Below are 18,327 nucleotides of genomic sequence, written 5' to 3'. Positions count from 1 at the left end.
AAATGCAAGCGCGCCACAAACACAATGCAACTCCAGGTTCCAGGTCAGCAGGTCGCCCAGCAAACCTTACTCCAGCAAAGGCACCATCACGCCTGTGACTTGGCGATAGTAGCGAGCAGTTAATTTCACGGTAGGCGCCCTTGGACCGACGACTGTAGCTTGGGGGCTCGAAAGTCTGTGAACCACTGAACCACCTCCCCTGCGGTGAACGCCCAGGTTTTGGCCCAGGCAAACACGGTGATGTGGAAGCTTTCTGTGCGAGTTGCTGAGAAGGTAGGGACGTAGGGTCAGTGCCACTGGATAGGGTGCGGGGCCTGGAGAAGGTCAGGAATATGAATGCCAGGAGGCTGTGGGGGTTGCCCGGGGGCACCCCTAGGGGCTAGGGATGTCAGTTCTCGAAGAAAACCGGAGACAGCCAGGCACGCGGGTACCACTCTGGTCATTTGCTGTGTCCAAACTTTGACAGCCTGGTAGACCCCACAGGAATCATCTGACCAGGCCGCCAGCATACCTACTATGGTGCGGAGCTACGAGGAGGCGACCTGAAAGGCCGTACGGCTGCAGCCGTGCATGGGGTGTGCAATGGGACACGCAAATATATTCGTCGTGAAAACTAAAAGCGTGATAGCGTGACGGATAGCGTACGCACAGTGTATGCAGGATACGCAATCGCCACTGTAAAAAGAATAGGCATCAAAAAGTTATGTGCACAATTGTCCGGGGGGGTGCATGCTCCAAGCCAAACCCGCACACTCGAAGGGCTCTGGGCGTCACCCGAGGCAAATCCTACCGCAGTATTTCGACGCCGCCTTTTTGTAGGTACATAACTTAGATCATTAGTGGACATTAGCGCTCGGCAGAGGACAAAACATGTTGGTCAGGGCTCAAGTCGCGAAATTGACCAGAGCCCATATCTCGCATAGGCGGTCTTTTGGGCCTATATCTAGTGCCGTCGACTAAGGTTCATCTATAGATGTCATCCGGACAGCGTAGGGCTAATTCCAGTAAGTCCTGGCGAGCATTTAGCATTTCGACTTCGGCTCCCGCTCGAGTTTATGCCCGGGAATCATTCAGGGACCTTATTATATGTCACATGATACCATTTCGGCAGTCTAGGGCATTGGACACACGCAGTCCCTAGGGACTTGCCGGAGTGGTACCCGCGTGCAGCCAGGGGAGGAATGCGTGCGGAGGGGTTCAAGAAAAGCGAAGAAGACCAGAATGGGGGACTGAGGACAGTAGTACACAAACAGTTGCCAGCATTGTCGATGTAGCAAGCTGCAGGTTCAGGTTGGATGTGCCATTGCGCATGTGAGGGACAGGTGCATTCTTGCAACCGCACGAAGAGTCCTCCAATTGCGCACTGACGCCAGCGCGCCTGCACAACAGCATGAGCGTGATGAGGAGGAATGCATGGCAGGCGCAGTGTGGGCGTGTGACTGGAGAGGACTCTGATCATGATCCACGCAGCAAACGCTACAGGATCCGCAAAGCAGTTACACCCAGGGCCGATTGCATGAGCGTGCCGAACACAATGCCTACCCAGGACCGACGCCGACCTGAACGAGGCCCTTTTTTCGTTCAATGTTTGCTTAACTGAAACGTCACCGCATTAGAGATGCGGTTCCATGCCACGGCCAACGTTGCGCACGTACTAAATTCTTTGCGATGCACAGGCGAAGCAGTTGTACCGTAAAAGCCGCAGAATTAGATTCTTTAGCTTGAAACTGGAACGATTGAATTAATTAGCACGTCCAGAGCCGGGAGCGCGAGCGACCGAAGCCGAAAATGGCGGACAACATCAACTTTGATTTTGAAGCTGAGATCGAGTCATCTCGGCTAATTTCCTCGGGACAGCAATCGGTAAGGGGCCGGGAAATATGGGGGCGTTGGGTCGGCTTAAGACATCTCCTGTCCTCGGCAGCAATTGTGCAACTGCGCGCTGCGTTTCCATCTTTTCTTACAAGCTGGACACATTATTCAACTGTAGGTGGATGCGTTCGACCTGCCCGCCGAAGCCATCGGCCAGCAGCCCGCGAACTACCGCAAGAATTTTCGCAAGGTAAGCGACTCGCCGTCATGCTATAGTGGGTTGCGGGGAGGGTTGCTTGGCGGACGAGGTGGCTGTGGGCGGGTGGGCCGTGGGGAGGCACTGGGGAGACACGCTGCCGCCGCCTGCGACTCCTGTGCCAAACCCTTTTCCCCACTCCCCCCTGTCTCGCATTGCTTCCTGGCAACGGTACAAACGCTACCACCCCCCACCACCGTGCCGCAATTGCGCATCCCTGACCCCCTGTGCAGACGGTGTGCACCTATTGGCTGCGCGGGCTATGCATGAAGGGTGACGCCTGCGGCTTCTTGCACCAGTTCGTGACGGACCGTATGCCGGTCTGCCGCAACCTGCTCAAGTACGGCGAGTGCCACGACCAGGTACGGCAGGGGGTAGAAGGGGACAGGGACAGGGACAGGGACAGGGACAGGGACAGGGACAGGGACAGGGACAGGGACAGGGACAGGGACAGGGACAGGGACAGGGACAGGGACAGGGACAGGGGCAGGGACAGGGACAGGGACAGGGACAGGGGCAGGGACAGGGACAGGGGCAGGGACAGGGACAGGGACAGGGACAGGGACAGGGACAGGGACAGGGACAGGGACAGGGACAGGGACAGGGACAGGGACAGGGACAGGGTGGGGAGGGGGAGGGGGAAGGGGGAGAGGGAGGGGAGGTCTGATTGCAGAGGTGGGAACACGGTTGATGATTCGGGTTGATGAATGAGGGCCGGGATGACGTACTGCCAACGTACTGCTATGCTCGATTGTGTGACGGCCATTTTGGGTACTGGAATTAGGCACGCAGCACCGGATCGGTGATAGGTTGTACGGGAGAGGGAGCCCTCCTGCCGCGCATACCGCACTTCACAAGTCTCCCTGCCACCAGTCAAGCGTATTAATATGGTATATTGTGTATTAGGTCAGGTAGGTAGCGGAGCGGTAAAGCAGAGGGCGGGGGCGGGACAGGCAGGCGTCGGAGCGGGGAGGATTGCGGTCGCAACTGGGCTATCGTCCAAACCCTTGCAACTGACTTTATACGTGTGTGTGTGTTGTTGTGCGCAGGACTGCCCGTACAAGCACTCGCTCGACGAAATCAAAGAATGCAACATGTATAAGCTGGGCTTCTGCATCTACGGCCCCGCCTGCCGCTACAAGCACAATAAGATGTCGGGTGAGTACGGCTGGCACTCGCACGTGTGTGTGTGTGTGTGTGTGTGTGTGTGTGTGTGTGTGTGTGTGTGTGTGTGTGTGTGTGTGTGTGTGTGTGTGTGTGTGTGTGTGTGTGTGTGTGTGTGTGTGTGTGTGTGTGTGTGCACGGTATGTGTGTACGGTATGTGTGCTTCCGCCTTTGCCTGCGCCTGAGCCCGAGCCTGTCTTAGCGGCGGGTGTGCGGCGTCACAAACTCAGCACCCATAGGCCATGGCTCCGCAGCGCAAGCCACACAACCAGAAGCAGCACACGCGCTTAGGAGCTCAGCACCCAATGGCCACGGCAGCGTGTGTCCCCATGTCGCAGCGCGGAAGCGCCGCACGACCTGCCCCGTTAGTCTTTTGCAGCCTCTGCAAGTGCCGACTCCACCCATTGCTTGAGCGTACCTGGCGTGTACCCAGTCTGTGAAGCCGGTGTGTACCCGGTTGTGAGCGTGTGTTGCCCCCCGCACCCGCACCCGATTGGTCCAGAGATATCCCTCCGCACCCGCCCTGCCCCACCTCGTCTTCTTCCACCTCCCGCCAGGCCCGCCCCCGCCGCCCGAGACGGTGGAGGCCGCCAAACCCAAGGAGCACCGCAACATCAACCTGGTGGTCAACCAGGTGTGTGTGTGTGTGTGCGTGTGTGCGTGTGTGCGTGCGTGTGTGTATTGCTGCGTTTGTGTATGCGTGTGTGCGTCTGTGAACAGGTTCATGTGTTTGTCTTGGCGTCTGCGCATGTGGCACGCGGAGTTTGGAGCGGGCAAGATGTGGTGCGTTGGTGGGGCTGGGGTTCGTGCGGCTGGGACTGGAGTGAGGCCGGGAGCATCGGGGCCACGGGACAGCCAGCGCCCCACCACACCACACCCCACCACACCACACCACAGGAGCAGTGCCTGCAGGTTGGGGTTGGGGTTGGTGTGCTGCAACGCTCCGTGGTGGCGACGTGACGCACTCTCCACCGCTGCCCCTGCTGACTCCCACGGCCCCACCACAGCGCATCCTGTACCGCTTTTCCAACCATCCTTGCAACCCCCTCGCAGGTCAATCCGGGAGTGGCCATTCCTGAGGAGCGGCCGTTCAAGCGGCAGCGCGGGTGAGCGGGCGCTGTGTGTGTTACAGAGCACGAGGAACACATAGCGCAAAGACAGTGTATGCGATGCAGCAAAGCGCTGTGTGTGTGTGTGGGGGGAGGTTTTGAGGGTGTGCAGGGGTGCGACGTGCACCAAGTGCACCAAAGCCGGTCAGCCGCACATACTCGCGCACACACACACACACACACACACACACACACACACACACACACACACACACATACACACACACACACACACACACACACACAGTGGCCAGCTGCCGGCTCGCAGCAGTGTTGATATAGACGGAGGTGCGGCTTCTAGGGCCAAACCGACGTCTCACAATATAGACAGAGGTGCGGCTCTTAGGGCCAAATCAGTGTCTAACCACAATAGATGGAGGTGCGGCTCCTGTGGCCAAACTGACGTCTAACGCTACGCGTAGGCTTGGGAGACATGTACTGCCAGACCAATGCGCGACAAACAAGGTGCTAATGCGCCCCTGGCACTAGCAACTACGGGTTGTCCGGATACACGATCACGTGATCTGATAAACAACTGTAAACCGTTGTCACACACACACACACACACACACACACACACACACACACACACACACACACACACACAGTGCCTGGGCCTCACGGTACCGTGAGCACATGCATGGGTTTGCACCCTTGAGAGCGTGTGGACACTAATCCCCCCTCGAGGTTAGAGTAGCGGGGGTTGCGCGATTTCCGGTTGGTAAGACCGGCGGCTCACCGCAGCAGGTATGCGAGGTAACTTCAGGTACCATCCGTAAACCGTCGCTTTGCTGCATCGCATACACTGTCTTTGCGCAACGTTTTCCTTGTGCTCTTTAACACACACACACATATAACTGCTTCATGCTGCTGCCCTTACAGGTTTGGGGATCGGGAAGAGCGCGGCGGCGGCGGCGGCGGCTTCGGGCGAGACCGCGACCGACGGCGGCTGGGTGACAGGGACCGGCCACTGGCATTACCTGCGCCGCCAGGCAGTGGCGGCGGCGGCGGGCGTTTCGATAATGACGGCGGCGGGCCGCGCGGTGGCCGCGGCCGCGGACGCGGCGGATGGCGCGGCGACCGTGACCGCGGCGGCGGCGTCGGCGGCGTGTTTATTGAGGGCGGCGGCGGCGGCGATGACGACGACTTCCCCATGCCGTCATTGATGATGGGACCTGGCGGCGGCGGCGGCGGCGGCGGCGCTGGGCCTGGCGGCGCCCTGGCGCCCATGGCCGGGCTGATTGCGCCGCCGGCGGCGCCGCCGGGGCCGCCAGGGCCGCCGGGGGGGATGATGGGCATGCCTGGGATTATGCCGGGCGGCGGCGGGCCCATGCATGGAGGGCCCATGCAGCATGGAGGGCCCATGCAAGGAGGTCCCATGGGCACGCCCGGCAGCGGCATGATGGGTGGCGGGCCAGGCGGACCCGGGGGGCACTTCGACGGGGGGCCTGGCGGCGGCGGCGGCGGTATGTACGGCGGCGGCGGCGGCATGATGGGCGGCGGCGGGCAGCAGGTGCGTGCGGGGGCCGCGGCGGCTAGGTTGGGAATGGTGGGGACGGTGGGGCAACGGTGGTCGTGGCTTCAGGTTGATGTAGGCTTGTTGTGTGTGTGTGGGGGGGGGGGTTGTAAATACCAGCCCAAACTAAATCAAAACCAACGAAAACGAGCGGAGTACAGGCAGAGGCGTTAGTTGCAAGCGGGGGGTGGGGCGGCGAAGGCAACGGGTTGGCCTGCGCCAAGGCACGGCGTCAATGGGCTGGTCCGGGTGCCGGGGTCTGGTTGTGCAACGTGCGCGGTGTGTGTAAACCCTCTCTGTTGGACCCCGCGCGTTGAACCTTACATGCGCGGAGCGGACACCTGCCTGCGCGAGTGACCGGTCATGGGCGCTGCCTCCCGCCCTCCGCCCCTCCTTGCTGACGGGTCGTGTGCCTCGGTGGCCTTCACCTGCAATGGCGCCTGCCTGACAGACCGAATGCGGCGCCGCCCTTATTTGCCGTACTTGCAATGAACTACCCCTCCTTTACCCCGCCTCCACCACTCTTGCAGGGCTTCTTCCCGCGGCCGTACTGAGCGGCGCAGAGGGGCGCTGTATGGCGTCACGGGGCCTGTGGCGGCGCGCTGTGGCGGCGGTGCTGCCGGTGCAGCTGTGACGCGTGGGTGGCACGCGGGCGACGGAGCGGGGGCGACGGAGCGGGTGACGGAGCGGGTGACGGAGCGGGGGCGACGGCTGCCCTCCGGTCGCCCCCCCACCCCACCCCCCACCCCACACAGCTGCTGGGCGACCCACAGGGGCACAGCACGGCGGTGACCTTGGCGACGCATGGAGCACAGCAGCAGCAGCAGCAGCAGCAGCAGGCGAGAGCTGTAGCAGGCAAGGTCTGTCGCGCCAAGGAGGATGGTGGCAGTAGCAGCAGAAGCGACGGAGCGGGGCCGTTCTGAGTGGCGCGCTGTGGTGGCGGAGCCGGTGCTGCTGTGACGCGCGCGGTCAGCTGGATGGCGCCACCGGTCAGTCGCCGTGGTGGCCTGCCCTGGCCGCCAGAGGCCCTGTGTACTGTGTTCGTGCTGGGCCAGTGGGGGCGCCGCTGGAGCGAAGCACGGCGGTGCCCTTGGCGGCGCAGTGAGCACAGCAGTGGCGGCAGCAGCGGCAGGCGAGGGCTGTAGCGGCAGGGAGGATTGTGGCAGTAGCAGCCGCAGCAGCAGCAGCAGTAGCAGCAGCAGCAGCCGCGCCGCACCCGGTACCGGGCCGCACGAGTGCCGGGCAGGCAGGAGCAGGAGCACTGCAGGAGCGCTGTCCTGCTGGCCGCTTCGGGCCCAGTGTTTTCGCGCTGAGCAGCCGACCCGCAGCAGCCGAGCCGCAGCAGCCGACCCGCATCAGCCCAGGAGTTGAGGCTGTGCAGGGCGGGAAGGGCTGCGAGTGGGTAGGAGGTGGATGGGTGGGCAGGTGTACTCCGGACCTCGAGCTGTGCGCGTCTGCGTCTTGCAGCTCTATGACTATTGCCGTGTACGTGTGCCTGTGCTTGTTGGTTGGGAGCCAACCGTATTCATGAACTCAATCCAGTGGTGGCGGCGTTGATTTGGTCTGGCGTGAGGCAGGCTCGGTGTGTGGACAGGCCGGTGTGTGTCTTCGAAGTTTGTTCTGGCCGCCGGTCCCTGCGTCACTTGTGTGCAGTTGCGTGATTGTGTACCGTGCTGCATGTGTGGGCGTGCGGGCGTGGGAACATGAGGGGCAAGGTGCTTTGTCATGATACCCTGCACGCCCTCCCTCCTTTAGGGTTGAGGCGGCGGCGGCAATGCGGCATACTGAAGAGGTGCACCCTGTAATGCGGTACACTGCGTCAATGCGGCATCCCGCCACGGTATCCCACCTACCCAGGCACCCACTGAGCAGCGGGCTCCCAGTTCCCCGCCACGGCCCCCCACTCCGACTCCCGCTTCAAATTACCGTAAGGTCTCTCCCTCAGTGCCGGCGTGGCCACGATGACTCTCGCCCCACCGGCCCATTGAATTCCCTGGAGCCCCGGCCTGTGGCCCTACTTGTCGGACACTCAGGCCCACACAGCACACAGCACAGCATCCACGCAGCGGTGCATTATTCCCCCCTGGCCCCCAACCCCAGGCAGTCATGCACTCCTGCAGTCCTGCAGTCCTCCACGCCCGCACTACTTCTGGCCGTGCTGGGCGGTCAGGCCTCCGTCCGTGGCGCTCCCTCTCAAGTCCTGGCCGCAAGCAGTTTGAACACGAACGGTACAATAGATGAACAGGTCCGAGTGTCCGACGGCTGAGTGGCTGACCCCCCGCTGCCCGCTCCGCTCCCCGACCCGATCTGTTCCCTGAGCCCTTTCCGCTCCTTGACCACACAGCGCCCCTCCCCAGGCCCGTCGGCGCAAACAAATCCCCTCCGGCTTGGGTGGGACACACAAGGAAACAATGCAAGCGCCAGGCACAGACGCGGCGCAGGCCGTTCAACGGCGTCTGGGAAAGCGCGGGAACTGCTGGGGACACGCAGGGGAGAAGCCAGACGGGCGCTACTGCTGCGCCTGCCGGACACAATCTGTTTGCGTGCGGCATAAGATTACGAGCGGTGCAACGCAACGCTCGAAGGTGCGCGTCGAGCTGGTAAGGGCAGGGAGACGCGTGGGCTGGAAGCGGCCTGCGGCTACGCTGCGCAGCTACCCGGGCCGTCCCGGCTGTGCCCTCCATGTCGTCGCTGGCACGCGGGTTGGGTTGTGGTGGCGCAGGAACGGAGGCAACCGCGTCACGCACGTTTTGGTGCGCGTTTGGTGGGCGGCGAGGGCTCGGCAGTCGCAGTCGCGGAACTCTGGACCCGGATAGCGCCGAGCTCGGCCGCTGGCGGCTTGGCGGCTTGGCGCTGCTTGGCGTTCGCAGTGCAAAGAAGCAGTGTGAGACAGTTTCGCGATGCAGGCTCGGAAACTTGTGGACGCCTGCGAAACTTTGGTCCGAAAACTGGCGGCGCATCATCGGTGGAGACTCGCGGTGGCGTGGCGCGTGCCAGCGCGGGGCCGGGGCGGGGGTTGACGTCAGGTTGAATCATGGGCAGCCAGCGCTGGCCGTGGATCTGGGACTCGGCCCATACTAATGCGCTGACCCGCGCCTGTTTCCCATAAACTGCGACTTTTACACAAAGCTTAGGCACTCTCAAGCGCCTGAACCAAGCACAAAACCTTGCGACATACTCGGCGAAACAAGGGACAGCGCCCGCCAGGAGCGAGAGAGGAGCCCCCGCGCTCCTCTGTGATTATCCCCCTTCGTGATTACCTAGCTCGGTGAACCCAACCATAATGTCTTCCGCAGTCGTTTCGCGCCCGGCGGCGGGCACCGCGAGCACAAGCGGTCGCCCGGCTCTCGCGCTCCCGCGCCTGAGCTGCCGCACGCCCCAGCAGCGCCCCGCCGGCTTCAACCCCGCCATTCTGGCTCCATCACGTTTTGATATTATTCGGGCGCAGGCTAAGAAGGACGAGCGCAAGGTGAGCGTTGTCGGGTGCGGAAGGGCCGACGTGGCCAAGTTTGCGTTTTGCGCGCGGGCTTGGCTTGGTTGCGTCAGATTTTGGCTGAACTTAAGCTCATTGAAATGCGACCAACAGGCCGAGCCTGGCGCGCAGCCCAGCCTCTCGAACCCCGATGGTACCGACGACGCGCCCTCGCCTTTTATCGAGCCCTTGATTCGCGGCCTGGTGCTGGGCATTGGTGCGGGCGTCCTGACTGAGATGCTTCACGTCGCCTTCAAGGTAAGAGTGTCGGCTGACGCCAGCACGGGCCCAAGGGACTCGAAACCTGTCGCGGCGCCACTCCTTGTTTTGCCAGCCTAAAGAACCCTGGTCAACGCCACAGGTCGGCGAGACCGCCACCGACGGCGGCTGGCACATGCCCACAGGCGCTCAAATTTACGAGCAGCTGGCGCCGCTCTTCGTCTGGGACCACGCCGTCGCTATGTGAGGCCTTTGCGCGACTCCATGACCGCACAACTTCTCGGTCGCGCATTCACGTCCTGGCGCCGTGCCGCATGTCGCATTCGTTGCAGTCATTCACCTGCTACCTCAGGGCGGGATAACCGCGCCAGGGCTTGCCGCGCGTTACCTTTTCAGCTTGCTCGCGGTGCATCGAACTTCTCTCGAGAACCACCTGAGACTCTGGCCTCGCTGCTTTCGCAGCTCGTTCTGGATGGTATTCTACATCATCGAGGCTGCCGCCATCCTGGCCATCCTGCGCGAGTACCCCGACGACAAGCAGGCGGTGAGCTACACGTCGAGTGCTTAGGGCGTCGACTTCTCCAGGGTTGTGGGCTTTTCCCTCCCCGGCACCCTCGGAACGCGCACAGCCAACATGCATGCGTTCAGACCCGGCCACCACCTGCAGTCCCCCCGCCCACGCACATCACCGACTGCGGCCACGCGTGTCCGTTCCAGACCCACATCTTTTGCCGGCCACACCCTCGTCCCCAACACCCTGTCAACCCCCCCCCCGTCCCTTTCCGCCCCTTCCCCCTCCCTCTCACGCCCCCCTCTCCCCCGCAGTCCAAGGTTATCCGCTCCACCGTCACACTGCCCAAGCGCCTCATGCCGCTCAAGCTGTCCGCCGTCAAGCGCGCCCTGCACGGCCTCATCAGCGGCCGCGGCGCCCAACAGGTCAGGGGGGGGGGGGGCGGGCGGGGCTGTGGGGGTCCTCAGCGCCTCGGGGTATGGCTGGCAGCACGGCAACCGCGTGCGGTTTACCGACATGGATGGTTGTTTGGCCTTATTATCGTCCGTGGGTTGCTGGGAGAAAACGTTTGTCGGCGCCTGTCAATCGACCCTATGCAACCTGCCATGACGCAATCCCCCCTTCTCGCATCCCCTCCCCCCCCCCCCCACCCACACACACATAAAACCCACCTTCACGCAGGCGGCCACCCAGGGTGCCACCCCCATGGCTTTCCGTGACGACGGCTTCCGCCCCGCCGCCGCCGTCGGCCCCGGCCTGTCCCGCAGCGGCAGCGGCGGCGGCGGCGGCACAGCGGTGCTGGAGCGGCCACGCCCTACCGCCGAGCCCGAGCGGGAGGAGCCCCCGATGCAGGAGGAGGAGGAGGCTGCGCCACCGCCGGTGCGTGGGGCGGTTGGGAGCGGCGGCGTGTGTGTATGTGCACACGTGCGTCTGATGTGGGATGGATACTTCACACGCGGTGGTACGCGAGCGTCCTGGCCTGCTCACACTTTCCCTCAGGCTCAAACCTGCCCGCGCGTACACATATATCCCCATTCCCACTCCCCTCTCCCACTTCCAATCCGCAACCCGTACGCCACCCCCCCCCTACTCCTCCAGAAGCCCCAGAGGCAGCCCGCCCCCGCGCCCGCCGCCAGCCGCCCCCGCGGCGGCTCCCTATCCGCCCAGCTGCGCGCCGCCGCCGGCCTCAAGCCCGGACAGCTGGCGCCCGGAGAGCTGCTGGCGGGCCCCGGCACCGGCAGCGTGACCGCCAACCCGCGGGTGAGTGCATTTGAGAATGAGGATTTTCGTGTCGTGTCATGTACGGGCAAAACACACACGGGCGTGACGTCGCCCGCCTCCTCCTTCTACTACACTACTCTCGGCTCTTGCCTACTGGCATACTATACAGACGCGCGTACTATTTGTCGCGTCGCTGTTATTGCTTGTCCACACGCCACGCCCGTCCCGGCACCTGACCCGTTAACCCGATACCGCCCCGCCCTCCCCCGCCAAAAAACCCCGAAACACGCCACGCCCCAGGACGCCCTGGCTGCCAAGCGCGAGAAGGAGCTGTACGACCGCCGCGCCTACCTGCAGGTGGGAGGGGGGGAGGAGGAGGGGATCGCGAGTGTGTGTGTTTGTGTGTGTGTGTGTGTGTGTGTGTGTGTGTGTGTGTGTGTTTCGTCGATCATGAATGCGAGCAAGCGTGGGTGTGTCCGTGGTGGCTGGCACGGTTTGATTGCTCAGGCAGTTTGCTGCAGTCACGTTGGGTACGGAATAAACTACCACTACCCCCACCCTTGCATACCATCGTTCCTCTGAACCCACTCCCAACCCACCCCCCACTCCCACCCCCCCCCCGGCTCCCCACCCACTCCCCACCCCCTTCACCCCCCACAGAACTTCTGGTACGCCGCCGCCATCAGTGAGAAGCTCAAGGCGGGCGGGCGGCCGCTCAAGGTGGACATCCTCAGCCGCACCGTCACCCTGTGGCGCGGAGAGGATGGACAGGTGTGTATGTGTGTGCCGGTGTGTGTGTGTGGCTTGCCGGCGTGATCCTCCCCTCCCTCTCCAGGAAATAATAAAACAAATTCGAAAAATAACTGCCCTTCTTTAGGGCATACGTTGGGCAAGGCTGCAACCCCCTTGACACACCAGATCCACCACAACAAAAACGCTCTGTCTCCCCCTCCCCTCCCCCTGTAAATAAAAACAAAAAAAACAAACTAACACACGCACACACAGGTTCACTGCCTGGACAACGTGTGCCCCCACCGCGGCGCGCCTCTGTCGGGCGGCTGGACCAAGACCAAGAAGGACTCCGTGCACAGCAACGGCGCGGCCGGCAGTAGCGGCAGTAGCAGCAGCTGCAGCAGCAAGAAGGGCGGCGGCAAGGCCGGTGGCGCCAAGGCCGCGGGTGGAGCCAAGGCCGAGGGCACCAGCTGCATCGTGTGCCCCTACCACGGCTGGGCGTTCAACGGCGAGGGTGAGTTCGGTGGGGAGTTGGAAAATGATGGGTTTCCTGGTGTGTTGGCAAGGTTGAAGCATGCAAATCCAATCCAAATGAGCATGCTTGCGCTCTCCAAGCACACCCCGCCGCTTACCACAACCCCCTCCCACCTATCCATGACCCCACTCAGTCCCCCTCCCCTGCCCCCCCCCCGCACCTCTCATCCACACCCCCACACACGCAAACACACACGCTCCCACACCCACAGGCCAGCTGGAGGAGGTGCCCAGCCAGGCGCCCGAGGTGGCCTTCCCGCGCCGGCCGCTGGTGAACGCATACCCCGTGGAGGAGCGCGGTGAGGGCGGAGGGAGGATTGTGGCGTGTGTGTGTGAGAGTGGTGTACTTCAGGGATGTGAGTGCCGTGAGGGGTGTGGAGTGCGTGTGGAATAAGTGGGCATGTGCGCAATGCACCGTGACGTGGGAGTGCAAGGGGTAGGAGGTATGGAAGGGAGGTGGGCGCGAAGGGAGGTGGGCGCGAGGACGGACGTGCAGCCTAACCCCACTCCCCGCCCACCTCCCCACCCTGCCCACCTCCACACACCTCCCCACCTCCCATCACCACCACCCACGCGCGCAGGCGGTTTCGTGTGGCTGTTCTTCGGCGCCCAGGGCCTGCCCGCCGACGAGCGGCCGCCCATCCCGCTGGTGCCGGAGCTGGAGGACAGCGACAACTGGCGCGCGGTGTACGGTGAGAGGGAGAATTATGGGAGTTTGGGAAGGCAAGAATGCTTGCGGGAAAAAATGGTTTAAAATGGTTTGATGTCTGATGAAGGCGGTGGCGCCTCGCGGTGGCGCCCCAATTAATTAACACCTGGCGTCCCAACCAAAACCCCACAGCACCACAACCATACACGTCACTCCACTCCATTCCCACTCATCCCACATTTATCTACACACATGCAGGCGAGATGGAGTTCGACTGCCCGCACTGGAGTGTGTTTGAGAACGCACTGGACATGGCACATATCCACTACCTGCACGACGGCAGCTTCGGAAATCAGGTTGGTGGGTGGGTGGGTGGGTCGGTGGGGTCGGTGGGGTGGCGAGTGGGTGGGGGAGAGGAGCGGGTGGGGAGGGGTTCGAGGTCCAGCCCACACTTCCGTCCCGTGACGCCCACACGAGTATTCCTACTCCTCTGTAAAGCACATCATTGCATCCCTCTTGCCACCCTCCTCCCCCTAGTTTAGTTTAGTTTTGTTTGGGCTGGTAATTACAATTTCTCCCCCAACCGCACCCCCTCATCCCCACCCCACCCCCATCCCCATCAGGACAAGCCCATCATCAACGACATGCAGGTCACCCGCGACACCTGGTCCGTGGCCGCAAACTTCAGGTGGGGGTGAGGGAAGTGGGAGGAGGGCAGGGTGGTGTCCGTAGCCGCAAACTTCAGGTGGGGAGGGGAAACGGGAGGAGGGCAGGGCGGTGTCCGTGGCCGCAAACTTCAGGTGGGGGTGGGGGGGGGGAGGTGGGAAGAGGGAGGAGGGTAGGAGTGGATGGAGAGTCAGTGGGTTACGTTTGAATACATCGCAAAGCATGGGCTTCGTGCCCCCGTGCTCTTCCCTCCACAACCACGCACCCTCCCCCCCCCCTCCTCACCACTACCCCTCCCCCCTCTGTGTTCGCAGCATTCACAACAAGCCGGTGAACCCGCTGTGGAACTTCGCCGCGGTGTCCGCCGTGCCCGTGGAGGCTCGCGCGCTGCTGCCCTCCACCAGCTACGTCAAGATCACGCTGGGCGCGGGTGAGTTTGTGGGGCGATGGTGGTGGTGGTGCGGGACCGGCGAGGGGGGAGGCACGGGTTTGCAGTGGGAGGTGTGTGTGTGTGTGTCTGTGTGAATACTTCTTTCGGTGCGGCAATGGGGCCTCGCGGCATGCCAAGCAAGCCCTGATCCTTCGTCACACCTTCATCTCACCCGCCCTTCCTCCCGCCCACAACGCCCAACCCAACCCAATGCAACACAGGCATTCAGATGATCACCTACGTCAACACGGTGCCCATCGACGAGCACCGCTCCATCAACCGCTTCTGCCTCATCCGCAACTTCGCGCTGTCGCCCGTGTTTGATGACTACACGCGCAAGGTGAGGGAGGGAGGGCGGGCAATCCCATTCATGATACCCACGCATACCTGCTGCTGCCCGCGACGCTGGTATTGCCGTCGTCCAATACAGTTTGCATGGAGCCCTACCCTGAATTGCTTCCATACATCTACTACGGTATGCAATTTATGCATACAAGGCATCCTAAAACTCTTCCCAAACAAAACTCACCCCCTCTCCGCCTCCTCTCTTAACTCACCATCGCCTCCCTCCCTCTCCCCCGCCCCCTTCCTCTGCTTTCCTCTCCTCTCCTTCCCCAGTCCATGTTCAAGATCCTGGGCGAGGACAAGGCCATGATCGAGCTGCTCAAGCCCGAGCAGCTGCTCAGCGAGGTGAGGAGGTGGGGAGGGGTTGAGGGGTGGGGGGGTTGGGTATGGGGAGGGGGTGCGGGAGAGGGAGTAGGGGAAGGGAGAGGGATCGAGTGGGGTACAGCAGCTAGCGTGCTCGTACCCTTGACACGCCTGCAAGCCAGCCAGGCACCCAAGCACACGCAGCCACAGCTATCCATACCTACGCCTTGACACACACGGCGCACGTACGCGCGCACGCGTAGGTGTCGCTGGAGGCGGACAAGCCGCAGATTGCGTTCCGCAAGCTGCGCCAGGAGTGGATTGACATGGGCTACGGCGTGCAGCCCGACACCACTGCCAGCCACAAGGGCTCGCTTCGCGTGGACATGTAAGCAAGCCAGAGCTCATTAAGCATAAGCGTCAGGCCAAGGCTGCCGGGCTAGCTAGCTGCTAGCTAGCTGGATGGTTGGCATGGCAGACGCTGTTCATCATGGATTTGCATGAGCAGCTGGCGGTTGGCCGACTGGCTGCCCTACTGGTTGGCCGACTGGTTGGGCTCTTCAGCATTTGCATGTTACCGCGTTGTGGCGAGGCGCGGCAGGCCTCTTGAGTTTGGAGATGGATGGCGGGTGTTTGTGGGCTCGGGCCACTCCAGCGCGCTTGTGTATCATTAAAGCTTCCATGCAAGCACGCAAGCGAGGCGCGTCGCCGCTCCCCCGCCCCCAAGATGTGGTGGGTACTTGAGTGACGGCGCGGTTGGGCACCAGATTGGCGCCGAAGTGCGTGGTGTTCTACGTGTGTACTCGTGTGTGCTTCATCTAGATATACAGATGCGGAGAGATTATGTCAATTGTGTGGATGTGCGCGTGCGGCTTTTCCTAACTGTACGAGTAGTGGGTTATGTGTGAATGTGTGTATTTACGTGCCAGCAAGCAACCGCCATGTGCAATTGCGTTTCCTGTGGCTAGGTATTACTCCGCCAGCTGCGCAGCTGTTGGCAATGCTCAATGTACAAACAAGTAAGTAGAGCGCTGTGTACTCTTAACAGAGCCACGAGTGACAGGCCATTGGTTTTGGGGGGATGCAAGGACGGTTTAAGGTGGATTACTTCCGGCACCTTGTAGCCAACGCACGGCGACCCTTGCAGATGGGATTGCGCAAGGTTTCCTACCATTTGGTTCGGCCGCGTATCAGTATTTCAAAAGTGCTGTTTTGTATTTGTGGCAGCACAGGCCCCGTATTGGAGTTGTTTGTGCGCATTCTCATTCAATTGGTTGACGATGTATGACGATATACGGCACAAGCTTGGCATTTGTGGTAGCGTGCTCGCTGCGGGTGCGTGCTGGCTATGCGTGTGCGCGTGGGGTTATGTTGATGGGGCGGGTGCATGGACGTGGGGAAGGATTATGGAGGCTTTGCCACCATGCACGCACGCACGTACACCATGCAAGAACACGCATCAGCGCACGAACGTGTCAATCAAAGCAGTGCGGCAGCAGTGCGCGAACCTGTAGAACGGTATCGGCGGAACGATATCGGCGGAACATGGTGTGTATCTGCACACAAGGCGGAAGATACCGTATGAGGGAAAGGAATGCGATGGTGCCGTGGACTTGTAAAAAGGGTGGATGGGCGATGCATGATTGCAAGTGACGGATGAAGGGGAGGTGCATCAGGCAATATGGTGGCGAAGCGATGCACTGTACAACACAGTACAAGTTTTGAGGAGTGTATAACAATATCATCAAGGTGAGATGAGGCGCGTACACAATATCAGACGCGCGGTATGAAAAACAATTTGTTGATGTATGATACGGTATTGAGGCTGGCGTACACGCAACACGTGTGCCATGTTGATTGCACGGTCGTGTGCGTATGCATGTGACGACGATGAGGAGGGGAGGTGCGAGAAGGGGATGTTGACGTCGGAGAAAATTGAAAGTGGACAGGAGAGGAATTGAGGACGTTGGAGCTTCGACGTGGGAGGGAAAAGGTTGACAGGATGGCACAGAAGTAGGGAAGGTGGGATGCGTGCACGACGTGCGCAGTTGGTGAGCATAGGTGTGCAGTACACATATGCTGTACACTTAGTGTAGTGCAGCGAAGTAGTGAAAAGAGGGGTTGACTGAAGGGAGTGGTGGTATCGGTTTGGTACACCCACGCCACAGTACGCTTGGGGCACTTTGTAACACGTTGAGTTGTTGAGAATGATTTTGCAATTTCACACTGGTCAAAACGCCGGCCAAACCTAGGAATGGAGCGTGCGCCTGCAGAGCAGACACCGGGGGGGTAACTTCGTTCCGTACACCAGCGTTTTGACCGGCGTGTCCCTGCTTCCTCATGAGTGGCCCTGTGTCACTGTGTCCTTTCCCTCTCTGCGTGCTGTCTCAACCCACACTGTCAGTCCGGCACCCTCAGTCACCAACATTATCCGCATCACTTTGGATCTCTATTACTAAGGTGGTGAGGAGCACACTCCCGCGGCAGCACAGAATGCGAATGGCTACAATCTTACAATCCCGGCCCACAAATCCCACAAAGCGTTTGAAAGGCAAAAGTCGCAGAATGGCTTCGCAGTTACTTCACTGAGGATCACGCGCAGTCATCGCGCTCCCTTCTGCCCCGCTCCTTTCTGCCCAGCTGACTCTCCCAGACCCAAAGGCACAGGGCACAGGATGTCGAGTCCCTGCTCGAATCTTACAAGGCGCCCCCAGCACCCGCAGGCGCAGCGCCAAACACCTGCACGCACCCGCACCCACAGGCGCCCCCTCATCAACACTCCCACGCGACGGTGGTGGGCGCCTAGTCCTCCTCCTCCTCTTGCTGCCCCTTGTCCTTCTTCTTGTTCATCTTCTTGTCCTTCTCCTCCTGCTCCTTCTGCTCCTTCTGCGAAAAGCGATGCAAAGGTCGAACATACACAGCGTGCGTACGTCAGCTGTAGGTGTAGCGCAGTGGTAGCAGACAGCTACAAGTAAGCAGAGGGATTGTGGTATGGGGGATAGGATTATAGGCCAACACCCGCCACCGCCGCCTTCCAGTCCACACGGTTCTGCCACGGCTTCTTGTGCTTCAGCGCCCACGCGTGGATGCGCGGAAACCACATTGCTTACAGCAGCCAGCCGCTGTTCCCCCGCTTGCACCCCACACAACCCCCGCTACACCAGTCCCATACTCTCGTGCGTACTGCTCTGTCAGGAAATTGCTGGCTGGGGATATGGATGTGATAGGGACCCATGGGGCGTGCACATGTCAAGGTCGACACAAGGGAAGTACTGCCTTCATATGCTATTTGACAAGCGAGGTGCGGGCAACCAGGAGCGTGACCGATTGCAGCAGAGAGGGCGTGTGCGTGTGTGTGTGTGTGTGTGGGGGGGGGGGGGGCGTCAAG

At 61.5% G+C, this 18,327-nt stretch overlaps 3 protein-coding genes across 3 annotated transcripts; 2 read left to right on the top strand and 1 right to left on the bottom strand.

Moving 5' to 3' along the window:
* The first annotated feature begins 1,541 nt into the window (after positions 1-1,541).
* On the top strand, positions 1,542-7,674 carry CHLRE_24g755647v5 (uncharacterized protein). Its single transcript, XM_043072951.1, has 8 exons — positions 1,542-1,863; positions 1,991-2,062; positions 2,302-2,430; positions 3,118-3,226; positions 3,790-3,866; positions 4,286-4,338; positions 5,224-5,854; positions 6,388-7,674. The coding sequence occupies exons 1-8, from the start codon at positions 1,789-1,791 to the stop codon at positions 6,409-6,411; spliced, it is 1,170 nt and encodes a 389-aa protein (XP_042914123.1). The 5' UTR covers positions 1,542-1,788; the 3' UTR covers positions 6,412-7,674.
* A 1,287-nt stretch (positions 7,675-8,961) lies between these two features.
* On the top strand, positions 8,962-17,140 carry CHLRE_24g755597v5 (uncharacterized protein). The gene is made up of 18 exons (XM_043072950.1): positions 8,962-9,326; positions 9,444-9,587; positions 9,691-9,791; positions 10,011-10,092; positions 10,374-10,484; positions 10,741-10,938; positions 11,158-11,319; positions 11,581-11,637; positions 11,941-12,051; positions 12,286-12,526; positions 12,759-12,845; positions 13,128-13,238; positions 13,454-13,551; positions 13,819-13,883; positions 14,176-14,291; positions 14,513-14,631; positions 14,910-14,981; positions 15,203-17,140. The coding sequence occupies exons 1-18, from the start codon at positions 9,141-9,143 to the stop codon at positions 15,329-15,331; spliced, it is 2,190 nt and encodes a 729-aa protein (XP_042914122.1). The 5' UTR covers positions 8,962-9,140; the 3' UTR covers positions 15,332-17,140.
* A 298-nt stretch (positions 17,141-17,438) lies between these two features.
* Positions 17,439-18,221, bottom strand: CHLRE_24g755547v5 (uncharacterized protein). The gene is made up of 2 exons (XM_043072949.1): positions 17,962-18,221; positions 17,439-17,825 (listed from the first exon to the last, which is right to left on the bottom strand). Exons 1-2 carry the CDS (start codon positions 18,040-18,042, stop codon positions 17,742-17,744), a joined length of 165 nt encoding a protein of 54 aa, XP_042914121.1. The 5' UTR covers positions 18,043-18,221; the 3' UTR covers positions 17,439-17,741.
* Between the last annotated feature and the right edge of the window lie 106 nt (positions 18,222-18,327).

Source organism: Chlamydomonas reinhardtii, assembly GCF_000002595.2.
Source record: "Chlamydomonas reinhardtii strain CC-503 cw92 mt+ unplaced genomic scaffold scaffold_24, whole genome shotgun sequence".
Classification (NCBI taxonomy): Eukaryota; Viridiplantae; Chlorophyta; class Chlorophyceae; order Chlamydomonadales; family Chlamydomonadaceae; genus Chlamydomonas; species Chlamydomonas reinhardtii.
This window is presented reverse-complemented; position numbering and strand designations above follow the sequence as displayed.